This window comes from Rana temporaria, chromosome 2, assembly GCF_905171775.1.
Source record: "Rana temporaria chromosome 2, aRanTem1.1, whole genome shotgun sequence".
Taxonomy (NCBI): domain Eukaryota; kingdom Metazoa; phylum Chordata; class Amphibia; order Anura; family Ranidae; genus Rana; species Rana temporaria.
The window spans coordinates 130,860,903-130,884,778 of record NC_053490.1 but is presented as its reverse complement, the minus strand read 5'-3'; the positions used below and the strand labels follow the sequence as shown (position 1 = coordinate 130,884,778).

At 48.9% G+C, this 23,876-nt stretch overlaps 1 protein-coding gene across 2 annotated transcripts in view; it reads right to left on the bottom strand.

Moving 5' to 3' along the window:
- Nucleotides 1–23,876, bottom strand: part of TIMELESS (timeless circadian regulator) — a 189,821-nt gene that overhangs the window by 26,765 nt on the left and 139,180 nt on the right. For both annotated transcript variants that reach the window (XM_040341046.1, XM_040341047.1), the window contains exons 26-27: nucleotides 22,624–22,692; nucleotides 6,105–6,223 (exon numbers count right to left, since the gene is read on the bottom strand). In XM_040341046.1, coding sequence (XP_040196980.1) covers nucleotides 6,105–6,223; nucleotides 22,624–22,692 — 188 coding nt within the window. The remainder of the gene's footprint in view (nucleotides 1–6,104; nucleotides 6,224–22,623; nucleotides 22,693–23,876) is intronic.

Here is a 23,876-nt window from a genome sequence, read left to right as displayed (position 1 = left end):
TATCTGTGTTGAATTCAAAAGTATACATCTCAAATTAAATGGGGTGTGAATTAGGGAGTATGGAATAGGCGGTTTGTACATTTGGAAATATACCATCAATGCTGAAAGATATACAGTATATCCAAGTTTTAGAGCAGCATATGCTCCCATCCAGATGACATCTCTTTCAGGAAAAGCCTTGCATTTTTCAGCAGGACAATCCTAAACTGCACAGTGCATCTATGACAACACCATGGCTTCATAGTAGAAAAGTCAGGGTGCTTAACTGGCCTTCCTGCAGTCCAGACCTTTCCCCAATTAAAAATATTTGTGGCATCTTGAAACAAAAAATACGACAATGAGGACCCAGAACTGTTGAGCGGTTAGAATCCTGTATCAAGCAAGAAGAGGACAACATTCCTCTCCCAAAACACCAGTACCTGGTCTCCTCAGTTCCCAGACATTTAAAGAGTGTTAAAAGAATAGAATGCTACACCATGGTAAACCTGGACCTGTGCCAACTTTGAGACGTGTTTCATCAATTTCAAAATGGCCTTATTTTTTTGTTAAAATTCTACATTTTCTCAGTTAAAACGATTGCATTCCGTTTTCATGTAGCGCCCCATCTTTTTTGGAATTGGGGTTGTATGAAGAACTTTGTTGCCAGGTATCTAAGGATTGGGACAGAAAAAAAAGCAACACAATGTCCTGGCTGAGATGGAACAAAGAAACCACCTTAGGCAGAAAGGATGGCTAAAGATGGAGCACCATCTTGTCCCAATGAATCCCCTGGAAAAGTTCCTCACAAGTAAGAGAAACTAACTCCGAGACTCAGAAGGGCTAAAGGAATATCCCAAATGGGTTAAAAATTGAGATTTCCGCAATAAAGGGTATCAATGTATGGTCCCACTGAGTCTTAAGTGTGAAACAACTTGGTGAAACTTTGAACAAATGCATGTACCAAAGAATGTGAAGCAATTGCTCTTGAAGGAGAACTGTTAAGGCCGAAATTTGACCTTGGATTGTATGCAAGCCCAAATGCGACCCACAATATACAGACGAGGTGAAAGGTCTTGGGGTTCACACTAGGCAAAAGTCCATACTGTGGTAAATGTTCCTTGACATTCCAATGGAAGGGGCTTGAATGTAACTGGCCAAAAGGATCTGCCTCGAAAGAGGCCAAGAAGGGGCGTGGCTTGCGCGCGATCGTGATGGACGCCTGAGCTGACAGCTCTGACTGGCATCTGGGGATTTCTCGGCCAATCCATCAAATTATCACTCTGTGAATCGCCTGTGTCTGATATTCTGTGAGGGGAGACCGCACTCGATGCAGTCACGCAAGCGGATTGTTTTGTTTTGTCTTGTGTTTCTGTTTTTCTTTTCCCCTTATCATTCTAGCATAAAGTGTACTAGGTAGCTATTTTCTGCACACTACTTCCAAAATTTGAACTTCATCGGCAAATTCCAGTAGCTTCTACACGCTATTCACGATGTCTATTAATTTTCTTTCGCTTAATGTGAAGGGACTGAACCACCCAGCAAAACGTTCTTCGCTTTGGAAAACTGCTATCTCCCACAAATGCGATGTACTTTGCGTGCAGGAAACGCACTTTGCTCAAGGGGCGACCCCCCAGTGTAACAATAGATCATTTCCCTATGTTTTTAAGGCTGACTTTTCTAGAAAGCAAAGGGGTGTCTTGATAGCCAATATCCTGCACTACTGATCCGAATGAGCAAAAATGGAGGCAGTGGAGGACGCACAGGAGGGGCCACATGCCGAACCCCATGCACAAACGTACGCACCAAGGAGTGCGCTGCCAAGGGTCGCTGAAAGTAGACAGCTAGAGCCGAGATCTGACTCTTAACCGTACTTAAGGCGAGAGCCTGATCCACTCCACGCTGAAAAAACAGCAGAATCCGGGACATCACATATGTACGGGGGTGCCAATTCATCTCTTCACACAGAGATGTAGGCCTTCCACGTACGATGGTAAATCTTTCGTGAAGTGGACTTCCGTGCTCGTAGCATAGTAGAGATCACCGAGCCCGACAGACCTCGGTCCTTTAACACCTGGCTCTCAACAGCCACGCCGTTAAAGCCAGCGACTGTAAAGCAGGGTGAAAGATCGGACCCTGTGACAGAAGATCTTCTCTCAGGGGTAGACGCCAAGGGACGTCTGCCACCAGACGCACCAGGTCCGCAAACCAGGGACGGCGCGGCCAATACGGAGCGCTCAGGATTGTTGGTATCCCCCTCGGCTTCCACCCTGCACAGCAGGCGAGGAAGAAGCTGCAGGGGAGGGAAGGCGTATATTAGGCGATAGTGACCCCAAGGCGCCACCAACGCGTCTGACGGGTCCGCCCACGGGTCCCTTGACCTGGTCACGAATCGTGACACCTTCCGAATGAGACGGGACGCTAGAAGGTCCACGTCTGGAGTGCCCCATTTTTGGCACAGGCTCTGAAACACTTCCGGGTGTAGCGACCAGTCTCCTTGGTCTAGCTTTTGGCGACTTAGGTAATCGGCTTGCCAGTTCAACACCCCCAGAATGTACACAGCCGACAGAGCCGGAACATAACTTTCGGCCCACCGGAGGATGTGCGCGACTTCTGTTGCTGCAGCCGAGCTTCGTGTGCCCCCCTGATGATTGATGTATGCCACGGCCGTGGCATTGTCGGACTGGATCCTGACCGGTCGGTCCTGCAGATCCAGGGACCACCTGGCAAGGCACAGCTGGATTGCTCGGAGCTCCAGTATATTGATTGGAAGGCGGGACTCCTCCTGTGTCCAACGCCCCTGGGCTGACTGGGTGCCCCAATCCGTTGTGATCACTATCCAATGACACGGCAGAAACGATTTTCCGGCTTGAAGCACCAGGGATGTCAGCCACCACACTAGGGAGGACTTGACCAGTTGACTCACCCAAATCTGGTAATCCAGAGACGAAGGAAGTTTGTTCCAACGTGACAGAATCTCTTTCTGCAACACTCGAGTGTGGAATTGGGCATATGGGACTGCCTCGAAAGAGGCCACCATCAGACCCAGCACCCTCATGCAAAAGCGAAGCGACGCCCATTTCTGGGTCGCCAACCGCTGCACTGCAGATTGCAGTTTTTCCAGGACCAACCCCAGATATTCCAGCCTCTGAGACGGTACCAGTACTGACTTCTAGGATATTCAGCAGCCAACCGAATTCTCGGAGGGTCCGACAGGTGATAGACACGTCCTCTTCTAACTCTGAGCTTGAGGAAGCTCTCAGAAGATGGTCGTCCAGGTATCCCACGATAGCGATCCCGCGCTGCCGTAGCAGGGCCAGAATCGGGGCGAGCACCTTGGTGAAAACTCTCGTTGCTGAGGCCAGGCCGAACGGGAGGGCCACAAATTGAAAGTGGTCCTCCCCTACCGCAAAGTGCAGAAACCTCTGGTGTTTTTCGCACATTGGGATATGCAGGTACGCGTCCTTGATATCCAAGGACGCTAGGAAATCCCCCTGATGGAGCGCTGCTATTACTGAGCGAATCGACTCCATCCTGAATCTTTGCACTTTGACAAAGAAATTGAGGGCCTTGAGGTCCAGGATTGGACGGACCCCATCCTTCTTGGGGACTACAGATTGGAGTAAAACCCCTGAAACCGTTCCATTGAGGGACGGTCGGAAAGGAGAGACCTTCACCGAGCCGCCAATTCGCGAAGCCGGCCCCCCACCCGAGATGCAGGCGGGGGCAGACCTTCATGCGGAGGCAGACTTTTCCGCAGGCTTGTTGGGCTTGCGGAACCAGGTGCGCTTTTGCCCTTCAACGGACGACTTGGCACCCTGGAAACGTTTTCCTGCCGCGCTTGGCGGGCGAAAAAAAAACGCTTGGGGTAGTAAAAGAGGGTCCCTGCCTGCGGCGAGGCTCTTTACCCTTCCCAGATTGCGGGAGCAGAGTGCTCTTACCCTCTGTGGCATCTTTTATGATGTCATCCAGGGACGCCCCAAAAAGCCATTCACCCTTAAAGGGTAAGTCCACCAGGGACTTTTTAGAGGACTGCCTTGCAGACCAACACTTTAGCCACACAAGGTGGCGCAGTACCACCGCGTAGGCGGAGGCCCTGGAGTGCAAGGGGAGCGTATCCAGGGCCGACTCACAGACAAATTTTAGGCCTTGCACCAACTGGTCGGCCAGTTCCACAGAGAGCTCAGAAGCATCCAGCTTCTGCATTAGGGCCTTAGCCCGTTCGGTGAGTGTCTGTGACACCAGAGCCCCGGCCAAAACCGGTCTCACCGCCGACCCCACCACTATGAATATGGAGCGGGCCACAGCCTCAGCTCTCCTATCTGCGGGGTCCTTAAATGCGGGAGCCTCTTCCACAGGCAACGTGGTGGCCTTGTTCAGCTTGGACACCGGAGGGTCCACTGACGGAGGAGATACCCTTTTGATGAGGATTTCCTAAAAAAGTGGGTAACGGACCGCAAAGTATTTTGGCACTGCAAAAACTTTCTGCGGCCGTTCCCATTCCTTGTATAATAGTTTGTCCAGATATGGAATACAAGGAAACACTTTCGCGGTGCGGGGTGGCTTGCGGAACCCAAAAGGGACCGGCATGTCTGATGCCTCCACCAAATCCTCAAGTTTTTGAGTGTCCCGCACCGCAGTGATAAGAGCGCTAACAAATTCCTTATCATGCTTAGACCCTGAAGCAGAGTCATCCTCACTGTCCATGTGGGCCAAGTCTGCATCATCTGACATGACAGAACCAGGGCCAGATGCAATAGCAGGGCCTGATTCCGTGTCAGAGACATCCCCAGAAGCAGGCGCAGGGAGGGGGAGCTTTTTACCCCCCTTCTGGCCACTTGCCGCTTCAATCCTGGCAACAAACGCCTCCAGGACTGCCGCCATAGCATCCATCGAGGTCGCAGGGGCACTAAGGGTTAATTCTGGCATGGTCGGGGTAGAAGCCTCTGGTTCAGACTCCATGCTGACCCACCTGTATATGCCACCTTAGTACTGCAGAAAAAAATGGGACCCAGTGGTCACCCTCCTGGCTGTCACAGAGAGCAGGGCACTCCCCAGGGGACCCACCACCCGAGAACAGGCTGTACTCGTGTGCAGAGCTGAGAGCGCTGTCCGTGCTGTGTCGTCCCTTTAGGAAGAAAAGAGATGGCTTTGCGCCGCTATTCCAGACACTAGAGGCCAAGACTTTTCCAAGATGGCCGCCGACATGCAGAACAAACAGCATGCAGGCTACAGGAAAATGGCCGCCGACATAAAGAGCCACGTCCCTGCTAAAATGGCGGCCGTACACGTGTTTAAAACACCAGAAACACACAGCAGACACTGTCCAGCATAACAGCACATAGCACAATAAAAAAATAACAGCCCCCACAGCAGCACAGCCCCCCCCCCCCCCCCCGGCAGTAACTAAGCCCCCGGAGCAACGGGGCATGTCGTGGACGGCCTAGCTAAAGGCCGGCACACGCTCGATGGCCGAACATGGGGGGACTACAAGGATCAAGATCCAGCCTGTCACCCAGTCGGCAGTTGATAGTAGATTCGAGGATCCAAAAAATGCAGGAAAAATCAAATAAAAAGCGAAAAATTTCAAAAAATCTCTAGAGCACATGGACTCCAGATAAGGCCATGTCTTCTCCTAACGCTAGGCAGAAAAAAAATCATCGATTCATCAGTGCCCATCATTGCTGCCTCATCAGTGTCCTCATCTTTTTTCCCTCCTTTCTTACTTTTTCTTTTCTCTTTTCTTTTTATCTTCTTGAATGGATTATGGGATTGTTGCTGAATAGGAAATATGTCAAAAGTCACATTGTATAGATACAAATTATATACTGATGCACTCTGGAGATGAAGTGATGTTTCTTTTGGTATGTACAAGAAATATAATTAGCGATTTGCTATGCAACAGATTTTTTGTGTGAATTGAATTTATGATGTCACAGGACATTGTACTTTCAAAAAGATTCTTATTTTTTTCCAAATGTTTACATATACACAAACACACACACACACACACACACACACACACACACACACACACACACATATATATATATATATATACACATATACATATACATACATATACACACATACACACACATTCTCAAAATATTAACCTAAATCCTTACTTGCTCATTTGCTGGTGGACGCACTCCAACCTTTTTTAATAGCTTTTGGAATATATTGTTTTCCATGGCATCTTCATTGTCCTCAGTCAGTGGTACAAGAGGAACGGACTCAGAAGAACCTAAGTAAAGAAAGAGAAGCACTTCATCAATTTCAAACTTTAAATTAATGTACAATATTGGAGTAAGATACCAATTCAATCACACAACCCTAAGCTATAATAAAATTATAATTTGGGATAGCATTTAAAAGGCAGCCACGCACAATTGAATCGCACTATAAAAACTGTATTTTTGGTTTACATGTAAAACAACATATCCGTGACAATGGGGTAATGCTGCCACCTTCAGACAATTAATTGGTGAAAGAAAAAAAAAAAAAAGGCATTCTCCTGCTGTGCAAAACTCCACCCTGTTAGGCAAGGCTTTAGTTTTTGTAGCATGCCATGAACCACAAGACAGAAGGGTAAGATCTCAGTGTCCTATGATGTACTCCAATAAAAGGGTTTTACAGGTAAACCGAAAAATAGGGTTTTTGTACTCACCGCAAAATCCTTTTCTCTGAAGTTCATGGACGGACACAGCAGCATAATCTTGACAATAGGGTATTAGCCTTCTATCAGGAGAGGACTAGGCAGAAACATGTTAAAGTGTTTAAACAGCATCAAAACTGTACAGTACCGCCCAGGGGGCGGTCCCTTTGGGTACAACCCCTCTCCCTGCATCTAGCAGCTCAGTTTGTCAAAAAGAAGTACAAACATAAAAAAAAGAGGGGTAGGTGCTGTGTCCGTCCATGAACTTCAGAGAATTTTTTTTCTATGGTGAGTACAAAAATCCTATTTTCTCTTTCGTTCATAGACGGACACAGCAGCATAATCTTGACATTAGGGACATCCCCAAGCAGTGTCAAAAAAACGAGCGGTGGGAACAGCAACCAAACAAACTTCACCCCCAAACAACCAGAGCTCCTCAACGGAGGAGTTGCAACCTTAACCATCCCCATGCAAAACCTTGCGGCCGAAGCAAGCATCCTAAGATGCGCTCACATCAACCTGGTAAAACTTAGTGAAGGTGTGAACGGACGACCAGGTCGCCGCCTTACATACCTGGGAAACAAATGCCGGAAAGCCCAAGAAGCACCTTTTGCCCTGGTGGAATGCGCCATGACAGGAAAGGGAGGCGCCCGCACTTTTAGGGCATACGCCTGAATCACGATCTGTCTGATCCACCTAAAGATCGTGGCCAACGAGACCGCCAGGCCCTTCTTAGGACCAACCACCGAAACAAACAGTGAGTCCGACCTCCGAAACGGAGCAGTAGCAGATGGGTACACCCACAGAGCTCGGACAACGTCCAAGGAATGCAACGCAGCTTCTTTTGGATACGACGGCAGAGGACACAAAGAAGGAAGTACAATGTCCTCATTTAGATGAAAAGGCGAAACAACCTTAGGAAGAAATGAAGGCTGCGGGCGCAGCACCTTCTTATCCTTGTGGAGGATCAGATGGGGAGCCTTCCAAGACAAGGCCGCCAGTTTAGAAACCTGTCTGACCGATGTAATGCCAACCAAAAAGGCTTCCTTCTGAGAGAGCGTCAATAAAGGGATCTCTCTAATGTTTTCAAAAGGTGGTTTCTGGAGTACCGAGAGGACCAGATTCAAGTCCCACAGAATAAATGAATGAATGAAAACTTATATAGCGCAACACATGCGAACTTAATCGCCTCTGGGCGACAGAGGTAGCGGCGGGCGGACTGGAGGAGCCAAGTGTCGAACCACCTGCACAAACGTACTCACCAGTGAGTGAGCCGCCAAGGGGCATTGAAAGAAGAAGTTTTTGGTCCACTCCACACTGTAGACACAGCAGGATCCTGGAAACCGAATATGCACGTGGATGCCACTTCATCTCCTCACACAGAGATAAAAGCCTTCCACGTTCGATGATAAATCTTCCGAGAGGATGACTTCGGTGGGACTTTGCGACTGACGGTCCTCTCACATCGGTAGTCGCCAAGGAACATCCGCCACCAGAATGTATACGGCCGATAGAGCCGGCATGCTCTGTTCTGCCCACCGCAGGATGTGAGCGACCACCGAAGCTGCAGCCAAGCTTCTTGTTCCCCCTTGATGGTTGACATACGCCACCGTCGTGGCGTTGTCCGACTGGATCCTGACCGGACACCCCTGTAGCCTCTGTGACCATGTGGAGAGGCACTGCATGATCGCCCGAAGTTCCAACACATTGATCGGCAGGCGGGATTCTTCCTGCGTCCAGCGACCTTGTGTCGACCGAACACCCCAAACTTCCCCCCCAACCGGTCAGACTGGCGTGATCACTGTCCGGTGAATGGGAAGGAACGATTTCCCAGACTGAAGGGCCGGAGATCACAGCCACCAGACCAGGGAAGCCCTGACTAGTTGGCTCACCCGCATCTGACAATCCAGGGACAATGGAGATTTGTCCCATTTGGACAGGATCTCCTTCTGCAAGATTCGAGTGTGGAATTGGGCATACGGTACTGCCTCGAAAGAGGCTACCATGAGCCCCAGGACTTGCATGCAAAAGCGCAGCAACGACCATCTGCGGGATGCCAGCAGCTTCACCGCCGCCTGAAGAGTCTGCAACTTCTCCAAAGGAAGAAAAACTCTCGCCTCCAAGAAGTCTAGAATCAAGCCCAGGTATCAAGCCAAGGAGTATAAATCAACACCGACTTCTGGAGGTTAAAAACCTCCTCTTTATCATATCACAGGACACAGAGCATCTTCATATGCACAGGATGTCCCAAAAGACTGAAAATGAGGGGAGGGGAACACAGCAACAAGCCAACTGACCCCAAACAACTAAACCAGAACAGGTTAGAACCTCAATCAGCAGCCTACAAAAAACATGCTGACCAAATGTAGCATCCTCAATAACAGTAAGAGATGAAGACCAGATAGCAGCTTTACAAACTCGAGCAACTGAAGCCTGATGACACTTAACCCCAGAAACACTAACACTCCTGGTCGAATGAGCCGTCAATGAAAATGGCGGAACTTTGCGCTTTAAAACTGTAAGCTTGGGAAATAAGTTGATGAATCCATTGAGAAATGGTAGCTTTTGAGACTGTGTTAGCCCTTGGTTGTTCAGGAAGAAACTTGACTGGATGTGGTTCATGCTATCGGGTGTTAAACAGCCCCGGTCCTCCCCTTCTCAGGTCCCTCCTTTACCCTTCCGAGTGCCCCCAGAACAAGCAGCTTGCGATGGGGGTACCCAAGTAGGCTCACTTCAGAGCTGCGACTCTGTGTCCATTCACACAGAGCCTCGGCTTGGCCCCACCCTCTCTCTCTCCTAATTGGCTCAGTGGCTGTGATTAACAATGCTGTCTCAGCCAAGGCAGAGTTCCCAGAGAGCCGAAGCTCTCATGCACATCACTGGATCGAGTTGGGGCTCAGGTAAGTATTAGGGGAAGGCTGGGGGGATGCTGCATAGGTTTTTTTTTACCTTCATGAACCTTGAGCCTTTACAACCATTTGAAGTTGACTACTACAATTCATCAAAGTCTTGTCCCCCCCCGGATCGAATGCAGCCCATATGTTAGTCAGTTTTTTTCATTCAACCAGAAAGTTTAATTAAAAAAACAAACCCAATTCCCCCATCCACACATTCGATGTGCATGGGGGAATCCGCCAGTGGTGTCATTGTATTCTGACAATGGGGAGACTTTCAGGATACTCCGATCAGCAAGCTGATGTAGAGGAAATGTTCTAGCAGGGTTTTTGTGCAGAAAATCGATCTGTAAATCAAGTTTTGTAAAACCACAGTGCTCATACATGCATCAAAATTCAGCTGGTCCATGCAGAACCAGCCACATTTCAATCCATCTTTGCACAGCTTAAGGCTTAGGACAGAAGGATGGCAATATAATGTCTTGGCTGAGATAGAATGAAAAAAAACACCTTGGGTAAAAATTATGGTTGAGGCTGTAGAACCACCTTGTTTTGGTGGAGCACAGGAACGGTTCGATACTGGAAAGAGCAGCCAATTCCAAAACTCTGCGAGCTGAAGTAATGGCAACCAGAAAAATAACCTTGATTAAAGGGATATCCCAGGTGGGTTCAAACAGAGATTCCTTTCGTATAGAAAATACAAAGTTGAGGCACGCATCAAGGAATGTGAATTAGGTGGTCTATGAAAAAAAAGGCCGCCAAGGCAGAAATCTGACCCCTGATTGTACTCGAGGCCAAACCCTGATCAACTCCAGATCGGAGAAAAGACAGGATATGACCCACAACTTGCAAGGATGAAAGTCCCTAGCCTCACACTAAGCAAAATATGATTTGCAGAAGTCTTTTAGGCTATAAGGAAGGATAAAGAAAGCAAAACATTTACTATCTATTAGGGTATAAGGAAGGTGAAGCATATAGCCTCTCACCTTTGCAAACCACACAATTTTCTAAATGAATAGGTTTGATATTTACAGAGCATCTATGTGGCAGGGATTAATGTAGATTGCAATCACATATTTCTTCTTTTTTTTCCCCACAGAAAGCTGGTTGAACTTGCTAGAAAATTGCTAAGAATACGGCCAGTCAGTAGTCTTACACTTTTTTTTATTTTTTTGGACAAGTGTCCGTTTTTAAGTCATTATAAAATTAAGCAGAATCCCAACGTGTGTCAAAAAATGAAAGCCTACAACTTAGCATTTATTCATATAAAAAATAATATGTGTCACTTAATAAAGGAATGCAAATTTATCAGTGTTTACCCTCATACTTCCATACATCAAGTCTCAGAGAACTGTCAGAAAAAGTCACAAATTATTGGCAAAGAAGTGGCTAGGATGCAAACTTGCATTGTATAGTATTGCTTCAGTCATGTTCTTGATCTACACCATTGCCCTGTTGTTGTCCAACGCTACAAGAGGGGGCAACAAAGAGACCTATATATGCACCAGGCTTGTTACAAAGGTTTACAGGTGTGCACAACACTATTCAAATCTGCAACAAGCATCCTTTGACAGTAGGGTTATATCCACTTACTTTAGGAGAGTTTAGGCAGGAAAAAAAAAAAAAACACTTTAAGTGTTAACAACACATTCCTCAGTGCAGCTCCTCTCAGGGGGCGTGGCCCCCGGGTATAACCCACACCCTGCTCTAGCAGCCTCAGTTCGTAACAAGCAGTACAAACAAAGGAGGGGTAGGTGCTGTGTCCGTCCATTAACTCAGAGAAATGGATTTTACGTTGAGTACAAAAATCCTATTTTCTTTTCCGTTCATGGACGGACACAGCATCCTTTGACAGTAGGGACGTCCCCAAGCAGTGTCAAAAAATTTCGAGGGGTGGGAAAACAACACAGCAAACCAGGTTACACCCCAAACAAAACCGGAGTTGCTTAACAGAGGAACTCCAACTTTAAACTTCCGCCAGTAACACCTGCGGCCGAAGGAGGCATAAGAAGAAGCACTCACATCCACCTTGTAAAACTTTGAAAAAGTGTGGATCGACGACCAGGTCGCTGCCTTACACCCCAGATAAGTACACTCGTAGGGCCCGAACCACATCCAGAGGATGTAAAGTGGCCTCCACCTGGTATTTCGGCTGAGGACATAAGGATGGAAGAACAATGTCCACATTAATGTGAAAAGCCGAAACGACCTTTGGGAGAAAAGACCACCACCTTATCCTTATGGATGACCAAGTAGGGAGCCTTGCAAGACAAGGCCGGCAGTTCAGACAGACACCCGTCTGATCGAGGTAATTGCTACCAGAAAAAAATCACCTTTTGTGACAGTCAACAAAAAACCTCCCGAATGTCCTCAAAGGGAGCATCCTGAAGCACCGAAAGGACTAAATTCAAGTCCCATGGGGGTAGTGGAGGGCGCATCAGAGGGGCCACATGCCAGACCCCCTGAACAAACGTACGCACCAAGGAGTGTGACGCCAAAGGGTCGCTGAAAGTAAACAGCCAGAGCAGAAATCTGACTCATAACCGTACTTAAGGCAAGAGCCTGATCCACTCCCTGCTGTAAAAACAGTAGAATCCTGTACACCACGTATGTACGAGGGTGCCATTTCATCTCCTCACACAGAGATATAGGCCTTCCACGTATGATGGTAAATCCTATGTGAGGTAGACTTCCGTGCACGCAGCACGGTAGAGACCACCGAGCCCAATAGGCCTCGGTCCTTCAGCCCCTGGCTCTCAACAGCCACGCCGCTAAAGCCAGCAACTGTAAAGCAGGGTGGAAGATCGGACCCTGCGACAGAAGATCTTCTCTCAGGGGAAGACGCTAGGGGGTGTCTGCCACCAGACGCACCAGGTCTGCGTACCAGGAGCGACGCGGCCAATCTGGGGCGATCAGGATTGATAGAATCCCTTCGGCTTCCACTGTGCGCAGCAGGCGAGAAAGAAGCTTCAGAGGAGGGAAGGCGTAAATTAGGCGATAGTGACCCAAGGCACCACCAATGCGTCTGACGCGTCCGCCCACGGGTCCTTCGACCTGGCCACGAACCGTGGCACCTACTGACTGAGACAGGACGCTAGAAGGTCCACGTCCGGAGTGCCCCACTTTTGGCACAGACCCTGAAACACCTGCGGGTGGAGAGACCACTCTCCTTGGTCTAGTGCAGTGCGACTTAGGAAGTCGGCTTGCCAATTCTGTACTCCCGGAATGCACACGGCCGATAGAGCCGGAACGGACCTTTCGGCCCACCAAAGGATGTGCGCGACTTCCGTCGCTGCAGCTGAACTCCGTGTGCCTCCCTGATGATTGACGTACGCCACGGCCGTGACGTTGTCAGACTGGATTCTGACCGGTCGGCCATGCAGATCCAGGGACTACCTGGCAAGGCACAGCTGGATTGCTTGGAGATCCAGAATATTGATCAGTAAGCGGGACTCCTCCTGAGTCCAACGCCCCTGGGCTGACTGGGTGCCTCAAACCCCCCCCCCAACCGGAGAGGCTGGCATCCGTCGTGACCACTGTCCAGTGGCACGGCAGAAAACGACTTCCCGGTCCGAAGCACCAGAGACGCCAGCCACCACACCAGGGGAGACTTGACCAGTTGACTCAATTGAATCTGGTAATCCAGAGATGATGGGAGCTTGTCCCAACGTGACAGCAGTTCCCTCTGTAGCACCCTGGTGTGGAATTGGGCATACGGAGCTGCCTCGAAAGAGGCCACCATCAGACCCAGAACCCTCATGCAAAAATCGCAGAGATGACCACTTCTGGGTCGACAACTGCTGCACTGCAGATTGCAGAGGCTGAAGTTTCTCCGTTAGGAGAAAAACTCTTGCCTCTGCGGAATCCAGGACTAGTCCCAGGTATTCCAGTCCCTGAGACGGAATCAACACTGACTTCTGGACAATACAGAAGCCAGCCGAACTCTTGAAGAGTGACACGTGATAAGACACGTCCTCTACAAATTTTGAGTCCGAAGAAGCTCGTAGGAGAATGTCGTCCAGACATCCCACGATAACAAACCCCCGCTGTCACAGCAGGGCCAGTATCGGTACGAGCACCTTTAGGAAAACCCGTGGTGCCGACACAAAGCCGAACGGGAGGGACATTTTTGAAAATGGTCCTCCCCGACCTCGAAGCACAGAAATTTCTGGTGCTTTGAGCATATGGGAACATGCAGGTACGTGTTGTTCAGGACTTCCAAGGACGCCATAAAATCCCCCTGATGGAGTGCCGCTATTACCGAGCGAATCGACACCATCCTGAATTTTTGCACTTGACAAAACAAACGAGGGCCTTGAGGTCCTTCTCGGGGACTACAAACAGATTGGAGTAAAACCCCTGAGACCGTTCCATCGAGGGAACTGGCACAACCCTGACCAGAAGATCCTGGACAGCCCCTGACAGAGCCAACCGGCGAACCGGAGGAAGCCAGAGGTTGGAGGGAAAAAATTCTGTTTGGTAGTCAAGAGAGAAACTATCTTGTACCCCGAGGAAACTACTTCGCAACCCCAACCGTCAGAGGAGAGACCTCCACCGAGCTGCAAATTCACAAAGCCGGTCCCCCACCCGAGACACGGGCGGAGAGCAGACCTTCAGGCGGAAGCAGGTATGTCTGCAGACTTGTTGGGCTTGCGGTACCAGGTGCGCTACTGCCCCGCAGCAGAGGTCTTAGCACCTTGCAAACCTTCCCCCACCGCACAGGGCGGGCGAACAAAAAGCTTGGGGGTAGTAAAGGAGGGCCCTTGCTCATGGCGAGGCCCCTAGTCCTTCCCAGACTGTGGGAACAGTGTGCTCTTACCACCCGTGACATCCTTAATGATGCCATACAGGGATGCCCCAAAAAAACGTTCACCCTTAAAGGTCAAATCCACCAAGGCCTTCTTTGAGGACTAGTCCGCAGACCAGCACTTCAGCCACACAAGGCGGCGCAGTACCACCGCATAGGCGGAAGCCCTGGAAAGCAAGAGCGTAACCAGGACAGACTCACAGACAAATTTTAGACCCATAACTAATTGTTCAGCCATGTCCTTGCAGGTCTCGGAAGCCTCCAGCTCCTGCAGCAAAAAGCTTTGCCCGTACAGTCAGAGTCCGTAACACCAGAGCCCCGGCCAAAACCGGTCTCACAGGCGAACCCCCAACCGCTAAGAAGGAGTGGGCCACAGCCTCCATTCCCCCATCTGCAGGGTCCACAAAGGCAGGAGCCCCATCCACATGATGGTTAGCTCAACCTGGACACGGGAGGGTCCACGGACAGAGGAGAGACCCACTTTACTAAAAAGGTCCTCCACAAAGGGATAACGGGTCGCAATGCAAAAACTGTCTGCGGCGTATCCCATTCCTTGTAGAACAAACTGTCCCAAAAAAGAAACACAAGGAAAACATTGTCAGTGCGTGGCGGTTTGCAGGACCCAAAAGGGACTGGCACAGCAGGTGCCCCCGCTCCCAACCTCAAGTACCGAGTACCACGCCTGCAGAAAAAATTGCTCCAACAATTCCAAACAGTAACCGACCCTGAATCAGAGTCGCTCTCACTGTTCACGTGGGTTAAGCCTGCATCATCTGACAATACAGAGTGTCAGAGATATCCCCAGAGATATCCCCAGAAGCAGGCCGACATAGCCATAGCAGATGTGGCAGGGGGAGGGGCAGCAAGGGTTAACACAGGCTTACAGGGGAAGAAGTACCTGTCCAGGCTCCATAATGCCCCTCCGATGTGTCACCTAACTGCAAAGCAGAAATACCCACGGTCACCTCCCGGCCTTACAGAGCATGGGGGCCCCCAGGGAAACTCACCACCTCACCCAGGTGCAGCGCGGTCTGAGAGAAGCCCAAGTGTGCAGAGAAGCCTGCTGTGCTGCGTCTGGCAGATTCATGGTCTTTTCTGCAGCGCTAAAGCGGCCACACGAGGCCAACCGATTTCTAAGATGGCCGCCGAATGTGTAAAAAACGTCACAGGACCACAAGAAAATGGCCATCGAGCTATATAAAGCGCGACTCCGGCAAAATGGCGGCCGTTGCGCATTTAAAAAGACAGTGACACAGCAAAAAACAGTACAGCACCAAATCACCATAGCACACAAAAAGGCCCTGTAGTGAACACACACAGCCCCCTGCAGTGAACACACTCAGCCCCCGCTACGAGCACAGGTCCAGGTGTACCAGAGACCCCAGAAAACCCCCCCTCACAGCCGCTACCCAAATAGGAAAGGAGGGAGAGGAAATAAGGGAGAGAGGGAAGCAGGGCAAGCCCTCAGTCGACCTCCCAGGGGAAAATTCCAGCCAGACCACTTACCTGAGCAAGGGGCCACTACTTACCCGTCCTGCGACCCCCGGCTGGAGGTATCCCAGACAGATCCAACGTCCGCTAAACGGCATGGCTGTCAAGCCAGACACACTGTGACAAAGCCATAAAAGACTGGTCATATGTGTGCCCTAGAACAAGATGTTCCCAGGCTGCCCCTGGAGCAACGGGGCCTGTCGTGGACGTCCCAAAGCCGAGCTGAGGGCCGGCACACGCTCGATGGCCGAACATGGGGGGACTACAAGAGTCAAGACCCAGCCCTGTCACCCAGTCGGCTGTTGATAGAAGAATCACAGGATTCAAAAATGCAGGAACAAAATAATAAAAGGCGAGAAAAATCGCAAGAAAAAATCTCCAGGAGTACAGGACTCCAGAAGTGCCTGACCTCTCCTGTCGTTAGGCAGGAAAAAATTGAGGCTGCTAGAGCAGGGTGTGGGTTATACCCTGGGAGGAGCTGCACTGAGGAATGTGTTAACACTTGTGCTTTTTTTTTCTGCCTAAACTCTCCTAAAGGAAGCGGATATAACCCTACTGTCAAAGGATGCTGTGTTTGTCCATTAACGGAAGAGAAAAGGAGTCGTCCTAATCTTTAAACCATAGGCTTGAAAAATTGTCTGTCGGATCCACCTGGAGATAGTGGATCTTGACGCCGCTTGTCCCTTCTTAGGACAATGTCCTGATTTAAATGAAAAGCCGACACCACCTTAGGCAAAAAAGCAGGTTGGGGGTCGTAGTACAATTTTGTCTTTATGACAAATTAAATAAGGCTCCTTGCAAGAAAGAGCTGCTAATTCCGATACTCTTCTAGCCAAAGAGATAGCAATCAAAAACGCCAATTTCCTGCTTAAAAGGATCAGCGGAATGTGGCGAATAGGTTCAAAAGGTTGCTTCTGCAACACAGACAATACTAGATTCAGGTCCCATGGGCACAAGGGGAACTTGACTGGCGGATTGATCCGTAGTACCCCCTGAATGAAGGCCCGCACTAGGGAATGAGATGCCAGTGGTCTCTGAAAGAAGAATGATAGAGCTGATATTTGACCCTTAATGGTACTAGGGGCTAATTTCATATCCACTCCTAGCTGGCAAATGGCAAGAATCCTACTTATGCCATATCTTTGAGGATTCCATTTGTTGGTTTCACACCATGAAACATATGCTTTCCAGACTATAGTAAATAAGTCTGGAGGCTGGCTTTCTGGCATTAAGTGTAGAAAGCACTGGACCTGAGATCCCTCTATTTTTCAGAATGTGGGTCTCAACAGCCAAACTGTCAAACTTAGCGTTTGTAAGGAAGGATGGAACACTGGACCTTGCGACAGCAGGTCGTGGCGAAGCGGAAGTTGTTCCTATCGCCATCTTTATGATCTCGGCGTACCAAGGTCTTCTGGCCCAATCTGGGGCCACTAAGATTACAGGAATATTTTCCTTTTTGATCCTGCGGAGTAGCCTCTGAAGGAGCTTGTACCCTAAGGATACAGTGAATACCACCCACTTGTCCTGGATCTCTGTCTGCCATACCGCTGAAAACTGGCAAAGCCGACACCCCCCACTCGACCAAGCGGGGGCGCCTCTTCATGCAGAGGCTTTGGGGTTTTGGTTGTTAGCTTTTGACCCCCACTGCTTCTTGTTCCTCTGGCCCTGGTCTTCCTTTGCTTTTGTGTTTGGCTGAAAATGCCTTCGCCACTGGCTGGAGGTAGTTTTACCAGGGGCTGGGGAGCGTTAGGGCCAGATTCTCGTACAGCCGCGTATCTTTGTGCGGGCGTAACGTATCCCATTTACGTTACGCCTCCGCAACTTATACGGGCAAGTGCAGTATTCTCAAAGCACTTGCTCCGTAAGTTGCGGCGGCGTAGCGTAAATAGGCCGGCGTAAGCCTGCCTAATTCAAATGTGGAGCAGGGGGGCGTGTTAGGTTAATCACTCGTGACCCGACGTGATTGACGTTTTTCACGAACGGCGCATGCGCCATCCGTGGACATATCCCAGTGTGCATTGCTCCAAATACGCCGCAAGGACGTATTGGTTTTGACGTGAACGTAAATTACGTCCAGCCCCATTCACGGACGACTTGCGCAAACAACGTAAAATTTTCACATTTCGTCGCGACGGCCATACTTAACATTGCTACGCCGCATATAGCAGGGGTAACTTTACGCCGGGAAAAGCCCAACGTAAACGGCGCATCTGTACTGCGTTGGCCGGGCGTATGTTCGTGAATTCGCGTATCTAACTGATTTACATATTTCGACACGTAAATCAGCGTACACGCCCCTAGCGGCAAGCGTAAATATGCAGTTAAGATCCGACGGCGTAAGAGACTTACGCCGGTCAAATCTAACACAAATCTATGCGCAACTGATTCTAAGAATCAGGCGCATAGATACGACGGCACAACTCAAGAGATACAACGGCGTATCTGCTTTGTGAATCTGGGCCAGAATGTTTAAAACAAGGTTGCTTGCTTTTCCTCTTCTTTGGTAGCAGTGTAGATTTTCTGCTAGATATCTTTTGGATGTATTTCTCCAAATCTTCCCCAAAGAGGCGTTCACCATGAAACGGAAAGCTTGTCAGAAGCTTTTTACATGGTAACTCTGCAGACCAATGTTTTAACCAGAGGACTCTGCGCATATGCACTAACTGGAGTGTAAGGCGAGATGCTTGCTGGATCGAATCTCTCATAGCATCTATATTAAAGCATAAGGCTTTAGGAAAATTTTCCCATAATTTGGCTTGTTCTGGAGACAACTCCTTTAGCCCCTCTTTTACCTGGTCCTTGAGGACCTGACACATACCCACTGCAGCTACAGCGGGTTGTGCAACTGACCCTGCCAGCAGGAAGGAAGACTTCAGTAAGGATTCCGACCTCTTTTCTGAAGGGTCCTTAAACACCTGTACGTCATCCACTGGACAAGTCAGGTTATTGTTTACACAGGAAATAGCTGCATCTACTGCAGCTAAACTCAGTTCTTGGTAAATTCCTCCTCCATGGGATAAAGAATCTCAAACTTTTTTGGAGGAGAGAAATGCTTTTCTGGATGTAACCATTCTGCGCAAATAAGCTTCTTTAGCAACGGATGAACTGGAAAAGAGCTTGAACTCTGCAGAATTCTTAACAAGCACAGAGAGGAGACAGGTGATTCAGATAACTCAGAAGAAGGGAGTCTGAATGCAGTTTGCACTGCTTCCGTATAATATTGAACCTGCAATCTTAGCATCTGGGAAGCGGAAAAGAGTTCCTCTGATACCCCTGAACCGTCAGACTCCTCATCCCTGTCCTCTTTCCTCATCCCTTTTTCTGACCAAGGATCTAAATTTACTGAAGGTGATCTGCTTCTCTTTTTGTCCCCCTGTGAGGATTTAGCGATTAAACTAGCAATTTTTTCTTCAAATTTTTTCATGGCTGCAACAAAAAGTGTCTTCAGTGACATATGCAGGCCCAGGTGACACTGGAGAAACTCCTGATAGTGGCAAAGGTTCCTCCTGTATAGGCAAATCAAGGCTTACAGGGGAAGAAGGTACCGAACAGGCACGGCTAGAGCCACCTGTCTCCTGCGGCGTTGCTTTTTTGCTCTTAGCCCCTGAACCTTTCCTAAGGGAAGCCATCTGACCAAGCCACAAGCTGAGGTACCAAAAGCATATACTACTGTGCTTAGTTTAGCAATCTACATTAAAGCGGGAGTTCACCCATTTCTAAAAAAAAATTTTTTCTTCCCCTAGATTCCTGCTCGTTCGGTCTAGGGGAATCGGCTATTTGTATTAAAATAGGTGCAGTACTTACCCGTTTTCGAGCTGCATCTTCTTCCGTCGCTTCCGGGTATGGTCTTCGGGAGCGGGCGTTCCTTCTTGATTGACAGTCTTCCGAGAGGCTTCCGACGGTCGCATCCATCGCGTCACTCGTAGCCGAAAGAAGCCGAACGTCGGTGCGGCTCTATACTGCGCCTGCGCACCGACGTTCGGCTTCTTTCGGAAAATCGTGACGCGATGGATGCGACCGTCGGAAGCCTCTCGGAAACCTGTCAATCAAGAAGGAACGCCCATTCCCGAAGCCCATACCCGGAAGCGACGGAGAGGATGCGTCTCGTAAACGGGTAAGTACTGCACCTATTTTTAAATAAATAGCCGATTCCCCTAGTAATAACGAGCAGGAATCTAAGGGGGAAAAGTGCCCTCTAAGGGTGAACCCCCGCTTTAAGTATGCAACCTAAACACAGTTTCCTGCTACAGTAGGTGTCTCTCTCGTAGTGCCCCACCAACCACCTAGAGCAGGGGTCGGTAACCCGCGGCTCCGGAGCCGCATGCGGCTCTTTTAAACCTTTGCCGTGGCTCCGGGGCACCTTTTGCGGCCAGCGGAGGACTTTACACAGCGATCCCGGAGTTAACAGTTCGGGCGCACTGTGATAAATGTCCCGCCCTCCTCCTCCTAGAAGACTAGCTTGTGTGATAGAGCCAGTGTGCTGTCTGTCACACAAGCTGGTCTAGAGGAGGAGGGCGGGACATTTATCAGCGCGCCAGCGTGGGGGAGCATCGTGACAGCCGGACCGTGACACAGCACAGAACAGTAAGGCTGTGAGGGGCTTACAATGAGGGGGCAGGCTTGCGATGGTGACAGGAGCTAATTATTTTTTAATGATGATGATGGTGGGAGGGGCTGGTGATTTTTTAATGATGAATCATCATTAAGAAATCATCAGCTCCCCTCACCATCGCAAGCCAGCCCCCCCCACCATCATCATTGCTGATGATGATGATGGTGGGGGGGCGGGGGCGGGGGCTGGCCTGCGATGGTGAGGGGAGCCGATGATTTTTTTTATGATGATGATGATGATGATGATGATGATGATGATGGTGGGGGCTGGCATGATTTTTTTAATGATGATGATGATGATGGTGGCGGTTGGCTTGCGATGGTGAGGGGAGCTGATGATTTTTTAATGATGATGATAATGGTGGGGGGGGGGGGGGAGCTGGCTTGCGATGAAGAGGGGGCTGATGATTTTGTAATGATGATGGTGGGGGGGGGGGGCTGCTGATGATGGTGAGGGGGGCTGATGATTTTGTAATGATGATGATGATGATGGTGATGTAATTAATGATGGTGATGGTGGGGCTAATGATTTTGTAATGATGATGGTGAAGGGGGGGGGGGGGCTGATGATGGTGAGGGGGGATGATGATTTTGTAATGATGATGGTGAGGGGAGCTGATGATTTTGTAATGATGATGGTGGGGGGGGGGGGGGGCTGATGATGATGGTGAGGGGGGATGATGATGGTGAGGGGGGCTGATGATTTTGTAATGATGATGATGGCTGATGGTGATGTAATTAATGATGGTGATGGTGGGGCTTATGATTTTGTAATGATGATGGTGAAGGGGGGGGGCTGATGATGGTGAGGGGGGCTGATGATTTTGTAATGATGATGATTGCATTTGCTGGGCATGTAGAGGTGGAATCTTATCCGATATTGGGCATGTGGAGGTGGAATCTTATCCGATATTGGGCATGTGGAGGTGGAATCTTATCCGATATTGGGCATGTGGAGGTGGAATCTTATCCGATATTGGGCATGTGGAGGTGGAATCTTGACAATATCAGATAAGATTCCACCTCCACATGCCCAGCAAATGCAATACTGTACAATATCAATTAGCAGTGTTATATTTGTTTTAAATGTCGCAATGGTTTTGCGGCTCCCAGTTTTTTTTTTCATTCGGAAACGGGTCCAAGTGGCTCTTTATGTCTTAAAGGTTGCAGACCCCTGACCTAGAGCTTACGTGTCCCCCGAATGCTGCTGTGTCCCACGGGAAGAGCTGCTGGCCTCTGGGATTGCTTTCTGGCTTCAGCCTGGGTGCCATCTTCAAAATAATGGCGTGCGTGCTCCCAAACCCCCTCCGCCCGATAAAGCGTGCCCCCCGTGCGCGCTCGACCTAGGGCCACATGGCGGTGTGCCTGGGGCGATGGGGAGCTTCCTCCTGCTTGTTTGAACTCTGTGGTCCTACCTGCGTCTGGAGGAGAGAAGCGTGGCCTTTGCAGAGCTCTGCAGCGGAGGAAGTGTGCTTGTCTTGCAGACTGACACTGTACAGAGTGAGGTGAGTGAAACCCAGCTGTTTACTCCCTCTAGTGGTCACAACGGAGAAGACACCATACTCAAAAATTGTAAAAAAGGACTTTAAAGTTCCTTTTTTCTCTTACCTTTATACCCGCCGCAGGTTTTTCTGCTGAAAAAAAATTCAGACAGTACCAATCTTCACCCATCTCGGCGGGGTTTGTGTGCCAACCTTCAGGGGTATGAGTTCCTAAAAGGAGACCTCTCCCTGGGCCTTGTAAAAAAAACTCTGATCAAAGCCTTTTAGCTGCAATAGCGAAAAGTGCTGAACCTCAGAGTCCAGTCCTCTGAAGAGAGACTTTACAGGCGATGCCTCATGCGTGAGGCCCGGATCTCATCCACTTTGGCGTATATTTTAACGCTTGGATGGACCCAAGGGTCTAGCTCCTTTTAGACCCCAGGGGGTCTCTTTAGCTGAGCTTCCCTTAGCACTTCTCCACGTGACACTAGCGAAAAAACTGAGGTACTTCCCGGATGGGAGGGGCTATATGGAGGGGAACTGTCTCTGATTGGTTGCGCCAGTGTCCAATCACCTCTGGTGAGCATATAACCATTATGTAAGGACTTAGGCTTTGCGTCCCGTGGTGTACGATAAAGAAATATCAGTGCTGACAGTTTCAACCAGTCAACTCATTACATATGGTGGTTTACATCAGGCACTTACCATCCTCATCTTTGTCATCTGCTGTCCGATTCAGACAGTTCTGAAGCCACAACAGTGGACCAGATAAGCCTAAAAACAAATGTAAAAATCAAATTTTAAAATAGATGCAATGATATTAACTAGTATATGAAATTAAATACAAGGAATTTTACCGATGGTATAGTTGGGAAAGTTATATACATTTATTAGTTCACTGTATAGTAAAATGATCCCTACTCCAAACAGTAAAATGAATGTAAATAAATTATGAACTGCATATATCAACAGCTCTAAAATACACAAAGAATGTACAGTGGGGAAAATAATAATTTGATCCCCTGCAGATTTTGTAAGTTTGCCTACTTACAAAGAAATAAAGGGTCTATAATTTTTATCATAGGTGTATTTAATAATAGAGACAGAATATCAAACACAAATCCCCCAAAAAACAATGTTATAAATTGAGTTACAGTTCAGTGAGTAAAATAAGTATCTGATCCCCAAGCAAAACATGACGACTTAGTACTTGGTGGAGAAACCCTTGTTGGCAGGCACAGAGGTAAGACGATTCTTGTAGTTGGTTGCAAGGTTTGCACACATCTCAGGAGGGATTTTGGTCCACTCTTCTCAGATCTTCTCAAAATCCTTAAGGTTTCTTGGCTGTCTCTTGGCAACTTGAAAATTCAGCTCTCTCCATAAATGTTCTATAGGTTAAGGTCTGGAGATAGTCTAGGCCACTCCATGACCTTATTGTGCTTCTTCTTGAGCCACTCCTTTGTTGCCTTGGCAATATGTTTTGGGTCATTGTCACGCTGGAATACCAACCCTTGACCCATCATTAGTGTTCTGGCTGAGGGAAGAAGGTTCTCATCCAAGATTTCACAATACATAGCCCTTCCATTGGCCCCTTAGGTAAAGTCAGCCTTGTACTCATAGCAGAGAAACAGACCCAAAGCATAATGTTTCCACCTCGGTGCTTGACTGTAGGGATGGTGTTCTTGGGGTCATAGTCAGCATTTTTCTTCCTCCAAACATGGCACATTGAATTAATGCAAAAGAGCTAAATTTTGGTCTCGTCTGACCACAGCACTTTCTCCTAATCCTTCTCTGAATCATTTAGATGTTCATTGGCAAATTTCAGATGGGCCTGTACATGTGCCTTCTTGAGGAGGGGGACCTTACAAGCGCTGCAGGATTTCAATCCATGTTGGTGTAATGTGTTACCAATGGTTTGTTTTAGAGCCTTTGGACCCAACTGATTTGAAATCATTCAC